The sequence below is a fragment of the Bidens hawaiensis genome, unplaced genomic scaffold (assembly GCF_021521415.1).
Source record: "Bidens hawaiensis isolate Kalapana, Puna unplaced genomic scaffold, B.hawaiensis_p1.1 tig00006906_1, whole genome shotgun sequence".
Taxonomy (NCBI): Eukaryota; Viridiplantae; Streptophyta; class Magnoliopsida; order Asterales; family Asteraceae; genus Bidens; species Bidens hawaiensis.
The window spans coordinates 1,219,555-1,228,238 of NW_027491472.1; the positions used below are offsets into that span (position 1 = coordinate 1,219,555).

Genomic DNA, 8,684 nt, shown 5'->3' on the forward strand with positions numbered 1-8,684 from the left:
GTGATATTATTTTTTAAATATATTATGAGGTTTTATGGTTTTGTTAAAAAAAATTAAAGGGGCTTCGAAGCCCCCTCACCATAGAGGGGCATCTTTGGGTGGGGCTTGATACCCCCAGTGCCCACGTGGCACTATGGAGGGGCTTCAAAGCTCCTCACCATAGAGGATTAAATCAAACCCATTAAGTTAATAAGTTACATATTCCTAACTTTTCGAAACCCTTTTATTTTGTCTTCTCCATAAGTTTAAATCCATAAGGCCTTATGGTTTGCCAAAAACCTTATACATGATAGAAGATAATATGGTTTGAATGCTTGATATTCTCATCCACGTAATCACTATAAATACAAATTTACATCGACAATTAAGCCATGATTTAGGACCTAAGCATAGCAACCAAATCATATACAATCCTTTCTATTCTAACATACCCCGCAGTCTAAGAGAGAGGATCTTGGATGCTTAGACTGGCTCGAAAATTTTCAAACAGTGAACACGGCAACCCCTTCATAAAAGTGTCGGCGAACTGATAACTAGACGGAACGTGAAGAACACCTATCTGACCTCTTTGCACCTTTTCCCCGAACAAAGTGAATGTCAATCTCGATATGTTTGGTGCGTTGATGTTGAACGGGATTTCCCGATAGGTAGATGGCACTTACATTATCATAATAGACTAATGACGCTCGTGACGGCGGGCAACCGAGTTCTAACAAAAGATTAGGAATCTAACAAAGCTCAGCTACGACATTGGCGACCCCACGATATTCAGCTTCGGCACTTGACCTAGAGATAGTTGTCTATCGTTTGGAGGACCACGAAATCAGTTTTTCACCGATATACACACAATACTCGGAGCTCGACCGATGAGTATCCGGACAACCCACCCAATTAGCGTCATTGTATGAGACAAGTGAGGAGACTGGCCCCCGACACGTATATAACCCCTTGGATAAAGTACCCTTTATATATGTAGAATACGTCAAATAGCATTTAGATGTTCGTTGCATGGAGCGTGCATGTGCATGCACACTTGTTGAACAGCGTAAGAGATGTCCGGACGCGTGAATGTCAAGTATTGAAAGGCACCAACTAGTTGTCGGTAGAATGTGGGGTCATCAATTAACGAGCCTGCTTTGGCACCTAACTTGCCCGCGGTATCAACTGGTGTATGGACTGGATTGCAATTTAGCATGCTAGCCCTTTGGAGAATTTCCGTAGCATACGTGGACTGTGATAAAAACAACCCATGAGGATCACGAGAAACCAATAGCCAAGAAAACAACTTAGGGCCCCGAGATCTTTCTTTGCAAATTCATCAGCAAGGTGCTTTAGTATATGTTGCTTTAAGGTAGATGAGGATGATGTCATCCACGTATAGGAGAAGGTATGCGACGTTGGGACCCTGTGTGTATATAAATAACAAGTGATCACATGCGCTATGACGAAATCCCAACCATGTGACGTAATCCGTAAAGCATTGGTACCACGCCCGTGGAGCCTGTTTTAAACCATAAAGTGATTTCTTAAGTCTACACACTTGGTGAGGTAAATGGGGATGTTGAAACCCTATCGGTCGATGCATCTAAAAAGTTTCTGACAGATTTCCATGTAGAAAGGCATTCTTGACAGATATCCCAACCACGAAATAAAGCAATACTCAAGACCGTGAGAATGGTTGCCGTTTTGACAACCGGGCTGAATGTCTCGTCACAATGTATTCCGACTTGTTAAGACCTGCCATCACAAACAAGACGAGCCTTATACCGTTCACGAGTACCATCTGATTACCTCTTATGTTTAAAAATCAACATACACCGAATTACATTCATATTCGGTTAGCGAGGTACCAATTCCCAAGTCTTATTTTCAATAAGAGCATTAAACTCATATGTCATGGAAGTGGACCCCACATGGATGGCAATGGAATCGATAGGGTTACGTGGTAGAGGCTTAAGTGTAGTGTGGGTGCGGAGGTTGAACAGAGTTTTGGGTTTGGTGATGCCCGCCGTTCCACGAGTGGTCATCGTGCGGGTAGGCGGATGGGGAAGTGGTGGGGTGGTTTTGGTGGAAAAATTGGACAAGATAGAAGGAGTGGTTGGATCGATATTGGAAGACGGACCCGTGGGTGATGGTTGTTGGGTTGGAATAGGCGTGGTTGGGCTGGAGTGGGTGCTTTGGGTTGCTGAATTTGTTGGGCTAGATAGAGGAATATTTTGGGCAACAGAATTAGATGGATTAGGATGATTTTGTTAGGGCTGTGTGGTTGGTGTAGTTGGTCCAGAAGTAGTACCTTTGGGCTCATATGGTATGTGATGTAGGTAAGGAGAAGGTTTAGATTTTAGGAAGCGATATGATGGGGGCGAGTTTTGAAGAGTGGAAAAAGGAAATATGGTTTCGTCAAAGACGACATGACGAGATAGGATGATTTTGCGAGAGGAGAGTTCATAGCATTTATACCCCCGATGATAGGTAGGGTAACCCAAAAAGACACATGGAGATGATCGGTTTTGTAATCTGTTGATGGACGTGGAAGGTAGAAGTGTGTAACATAAGCAACCAAACATGCGGAGATGAGCGTATTGCGGTTGCTTACGGTAAATAAGAGATGTGGGAGTATGGTTGTTTTTGGTTTTGGTAGAAATAATATTAAGTAGGTAGGTAGCAAGTTGAAGAGCATGGTGCCAAAATTTGCAGGAGCGGACACTTTTGCTAGGAGAGTGCGAATTATATTGTTGATAGAACGGATTTTTCGTTCGGCTTTTCCATTTTGAGAAGAAGTGTAAGGGCAAGAGAAATGGAAAACCATACCATGTTTTGAATAGAAATCGTGAAAGGGTTTATTATTGTATTCAGTTCCATTATCGCATAGGAAGGATTTGATGTTAATATTAAACTGAGTGGATATGAATTTTTAAAAACTGAGAAAGACGGAGAAGACATGTGATTTATTTGTTAACGGAAATGTCCATAAATAATTTGTGTAATCATCTAAAAATAAAACATAATACCAGTGAACTCCTGTGCTAAGTACAGGAGAGTTCCACAAATCACTATGTAATATGTCATAAGGAAGAAATGTAGTAGATAATGAATCATAAAAGGGTAGTTTAATATGTTTGCCAAAAACACCGGTTGAAAAATACGTTTAATAGAAGGTTTAGCAACAGAATACATTGTTGGTTGGTTATTCAAATAATGCAATAAAGAAGCTCCCGGATGTCCGAAACGTTTGTGCCAGAGATCCTGAGAAAGAGCAGCAAAAGTTGCCGGACTTGTGATCTTGGTGTTGGTTGAAATTGATAGCAGGTAAAGGTCGCCGGTACTATTGCTGCGGAGGATAGGAATCCGCGTTTGGTAGTCCTTCACAAGAAAACCAAAAGGATCAAATTGAATTGAAATCATATTATGTGTAGTGAGACGACGAACATATAATAAATTTTGAATAAGGTTAGGAGCGTATAGAACGCCATTGACGTGTAAGGTTTTGTATGTGGTATTACATTTTCTATAGCCAGTGCTGAGAATTGGGATTTGATGCCCACTGCCAATGACAATATTGTTTTGAATGAGGTTATTGAAATAAGTGGAAAGAGTACCTTTCGTGTTTGTCATGTGATTGGTGGCCCCGGTGTCAAGATTCCACTGAATATCGAGGTTGAGAGACATTGTATGTAGGGCTTGCTCCTAGTTGGTAGGTGTAGAATTCTGATTCAGATACTGTGAATAATAAGCCTGTGGTGGTGGTGGGTTTGACCTAGCCGTGAATGGCATGGTTGGGTGGGGGGCCGGTGGATTGTGCCATGCTAGGTTTTGTCCATTCCAAGATTGACCCCACTGTGTGTTTGGAGGGTGTTGGTTTGTGGAGTTTGGATAAGTGTTATTGTGTTGGTTTGAATACCTTTGGTTGGAATATCCACGACCACGATAACGACCCCGACCACGACCACGACCCCGAAACCCACGACCATGACCACGTGAGTTTTGATCATTGGTACCTCGGTTGTAATCAGAAGCACCCCGTGCATACGGCCCGTCTCGTGTAGAACTGTCGCGAGCTGAGTGAGAAGAGGAGCCGTTGACGGTTGTATGGAGTGTCGTACCGGTGACTAGTGGAGTGTACCCGGACCGTCTAGATTCTTCCATTGTTAAACTAGATCGGGCTTTAAAAAAGGTGGGAAAAGGCTTGGTATTATTGATCAGCATGCCCATGGCATCATATTCGGTGTGTGCTAAGCCATTGACGAGTTGTAGAACCAAATATTGATCGGAGATTGGGGCGTTGAAATTTGCTAGCTGATCGGATATTACTTTAAGTTCTTGACAGTATGCCGAGAATTTCGGGAAAGACTCGAGCTTCGTATTGAAAAACCGGTTCTTTAGTGCTACGGCGTGAGAGGCTTGTTTATCGAGGAATAAGTGGGCAATGGCTTCCCAAGATTCCTTAGCCGTAGCACCGGGTTTAATGATTTTCATCAAGAGATCGTTTGAGATAGTATTGTAGATCCATTGTATAACAATGGCATCTAAACGATCCCATGAGATGGTGGTGGCTTTGTCTTTGTCTTTGTCGGCCGTGGAGGCCGAAACTTTGGGTTTGATGATATGGTCGAGCACCTCAAAAACAGTACAGTGGATTGTAAAAAGTACGACCCAAGAGGTGTACTAGCCGTTCTCTAATTCAATGGTTATGGGGATGAAGTTGCGAATATTGTTGACGTTGAGTGCAGGGTGGATGGCAGCCATAAAAGAATATGTTCGGAAGCTATTATAGTGATGGATGAGAATGAAGTAAGTTGTGCAGGATCGAAGAGAAGAAAGAGCGTCGGTGGAAGATTAGGGGCGACTTTTAGGGTTAGAAGGATGATACCATGATAGAAGATAATATGGTTTGAATGCTTGATATTCTCATTCACGTAATCACTATAAATACAAATTTACATTCGATAATTAAGCCATGATTATAGGACCTAAACATAGCAACCAAATCATATACAATCGTTTTTATTCTAATAATACACCTTATTAACTTTTTAAAACGTTTATAAGTTATAAGTTGATGAAAATAAGGAATCCCAAACACCCCATAATCCTTAAATCCCACTCTTTGCAACATATTGTCCTTTTCACCTGTAATAACAGGGAAACATGTTAACAAAAGAAGATCACCTTAATGTATAAAAACGTAAAAAAAAAAAATAAAAAAAATAAAAAAATAAAATTTGAAAACAACGAGATATTTTAAAATTACTACAAATTGCATCCTTGAGATTTTAAAATTACTACAAATTGCATCCTTGAGACAAACATATTATGACTCCACATGGGAATTCATTTTAAATTGTTTGCAATGTGTTCCATCCCCATTCTTGATAGACAACCGCCAAAAGAAAAGGGCTGACTCGTCCGTCTCATGCCTCAATATATTCCATGATGTCGCGATGGTCGTTCCTACAATATTATAGGTAACGATGGCATATAAGAAATAGATTAAAAAGTGAACTATACCTCTATAATATTATTGAGGCAGGGTACCAAAAAGACCCAAATATCCTTAAGTACCACCCGCGGGTCAGAGGGGATCCCCTCATAAACCACCCGCGGGGAATATAAATCACCCGTATAACTCAGGACAAAGGAAGAACAACATTTCTTCCTAAAGACTGTGTGCGGAAGGATCTAGACGCCATCAGAAGTCATCCGTAGGATACTGTTTACACCCGCAAGGATGGCCAGAAGGCAACGTCATAAGACAGATGTGATCACCCAACTTCATTCTAGATGATTTACCAAGATCATTTCTTGGAAAGCACGTGACCCTTCAGCCAATAGAAGAAGGACAGCTGGCCAGGTTATTATAGCCATGCACAGGGCTAGGTTTATCTCATCCTATCATATACAGAAACATCTCCAGGTTGTTACAACCACGCACATGGGCCGTATAGCCCAACCTATTACAAGAAGACACGTGTCTAGGCGGTTACAAGGGCATCTTCTAGAAAGGGACGGCTGGGCCAATAATATTCCCACACTCTTCGACTATAAATACTCCACAATCTCCATGAGGTAACACATTCACTCTCCACTATCTACTATAAATACTTAAGTACGTTTCTCCATCGGAACTGTACTTATTTTCACGCCGGTGGGTGGTTACAGGATAACCCCCCTCTTGTCCTTCCTGTAACGAGCTCACGGTGGTTGTTTTGCAGGTTTCTGTCATTGGACTTTGGGAGATTGGACTCGTATCGTTGTTAGTATTGTACTTGGCCTATACTCTGTGGACTCATTGGATCTAGGACCCGTAAGGGGATTAGATCCGTGTCTTCATTGGCGCCATCCGTGCTTGTGTTAGAACTGTGATAATCATTCGTTGTTTGTTGGTTCGAACGATATGATTCAATTTCTCGGAAGGCCGACGGAAACTCCTGTAACTGTTAGACGTACTACTGAAGTCGAAGCACCTGGAGGTCCTACCACAGGTGACTTAGGACGTGTGACGGCGGAAACTCACGGGCTCATACGAAATTAGGTCTGGAAGACGGATATGATAATTCTGAGTCGGTGAGACCCCACCGTTGTAGTTCCAGAGCTGGAGGGGTCCTATCCCCCGAGGATTGGTTACGTATCCAACAAGATAAGGTTGCAGCTGAGTACGAGTGTATGTTTCGTGAAGAGCGAATCCATGCCCGTACGCTGGCTTATGATGAAAGTCCCAGGAGATCCCCATCCCCTCCCACAACGGTGCGGAGGAGTCAGATGCGCGAAAACCTTCAAACTGAGGGGCTTCCTGAAGATGAGTTTGTTAGGAGGAGACATGATCGTCCTCACATGGTCATACGTCCGCCTTCCTACAGAGGTGAGTATGAAAGTTATGATCCTACATACCGTCCAAGTGAATTCAGTTATTACAGTGGAGATAGCAGAATTCACAGACGAGAGGTAACTAGTCGCCCGCGTGCGATAGTTCGCCATGCCGAATACCACAGTGATGCGGAAGAAGACTTCACCAAGCCATACCATCCCGTAGCATTTTCTGAAAAGTCATAATTCATCGCGCGCATTGCAACAACTCCATTCCCAGTTAATGCAAAAATCCAAACGTCTGTGGGAAAATATAATGGGATGACAGATCCTAGTGATCACCTATTGAGCTTTGTGGCTGTGGGAGGAGTCAGCGTTTGGACCCTTCCCTACTGGTGTCACATGTTTGCATTGACATTCACTAGGGCAGCGTGTGAATGGTTTGAGAAATTTCCAGACGGGCAAATCAAGATTTGGGATGACTTCGTGTCTAAATTCTCCCAACACTTCAGTCAGCAAAAGAAGCACACTCGTCATCCTTCTGAGATATTGGACGTGGTTAGACAGAACAATGAGTCAATTGAAGACTTCATTACTCGGTTTAAAAACGAGAGTCTTAATATTGGTGGAATTAGTGAAGACATATTGAGGGGAGCCTTCCGCAAGAATGTGAAGAGTAACGAATTGATCCGCACCTTAACTGGTAGAGACGGAATGCCTAAGACTTGGGATGACATAATGTTTGCGGCAAAGCTGTTCGCGAGAACCGAGAAGACCTTGGGTCTTGATAGCCAAAAACAAACTCCAAAAGTGGAATTTGGTCAAGGCTTCAGCCTTTTGCGGATACATCAAAACAGTTTGATGCAACATCTCTGATAGGTAACAAGAACAAAGCAAGCGCCTCAGTGCGAGTTACCAATGATTGGACTCCATTGTCAAAAAATCCTTCTGAAATCCTCACCACTGAGAACGTGAAGTTTAGGAAACCTCAGCCACTCATGAAAAGATCATTCCTCAACCCTAAAAAGCATTGCTCGTTTCGTGATGACATCGGTCATAACACGGATGAGTGCTTAGCTTTGAAGGGTGAAATCGAAGCGGCATTCAAGTCTGGAAAACTTGGACACTTGGTCAAAAATGCAAGACATGGGCCTGGTAAAGCTATTGTACAGGATAACCAGGGCCCGTCTAAGAAACATGTCAAAGACTTCAATGTTCACATGATTCAAGGAGGACGCATAACTGGAGGAAAGATGAGAGAGTTTGATGAGAAGGAGTGGAAGAATGAACCCGTAATTTTCCCGCGGGTCCGAGGGGGTCCTTGAAACAAAAATCCGTTGATAATCACTGCCCTCATAGGTCATTATCGTTCACATTATGTTTTCTTTGATACTGGAAGTAATTCGGACATAATGTATGAACAATGTTTTGAACAACTTGACGAGGATGACAAGGTGAGGCTGAAGCCAAATCACGAGCCTGTGTCTGGTTTTGGAGGTGAAGTAATGCACCCGTGAGGGGTAATATCTTTTCCAGTCACGCTTAGTGATGGAACACATTCGAGAACTAAGGACGTTGAATTTTGGGTCTTACCAGCGACGTCAAAACATGATATCATTTTAGGGCGTGAGGCAATTGGTGAATTCAATGCTTATTCCTCTACAGCTCCCGGTGCAGTCGGGGTTCTGACCTGCACTGGTGTTGCAATCATTCACATAAACCGTCACTGCTTCACAACGGAAAGTTCAAAACCTAGCAAGGTATCAAAGAACCAATCCAATGCTTCTGCAGAGCAGCCTTGGCCTCCTCAGCCTGCATCAACTCGCTCTCCTTCACGCGAGTTTGGTCGCAGGAACCCTCTAGGGTGGCACTCTGGCGTT

The 8,684-nt window shown here is 42.9% G+C and overlaps 1 protein-coding gene across 1 annotated transcript; it reads left to right on the top strand.

Annotated features, from left to right (window-relative positions):
* Positions 1–7,125: 7,125 nt before the first annotated feature.
* On the top strand, positions 7,126–8,129 carry LOC143633786 (uncharacterized). The gene is made up of 2 exons (XM_077102032.1): positions 7,126–7,624; positions 7,684–8,129. Exons 1-2 carry the CDS (start codon positions 7,126–7,128, stop codon positions 8,127–8,129), a joined length of 945 nt encoding a protein of 314 aa, XP_076958147.1.
* Positions 8,130–8,684: the final 555 nt, after the last annotated feature.

Excerpts from the sequence above, each read along its gene's own strand:
- LOC143633786 (XM_077102032.1), top strand. The coding sequence starts at position 7,126 with ATGACAGATCCTAGTGATCACCTATTGAGCTTTGTGGCTGTGGGAGGA. Across the intron at positions 7,625-7,683 it reads AACTCCAAAAGTGGAATTTG|GTAACAAGAACAAAGCAAGC; the intron begins GTCAAGGCTTCA and ends CATCTCTGATAG.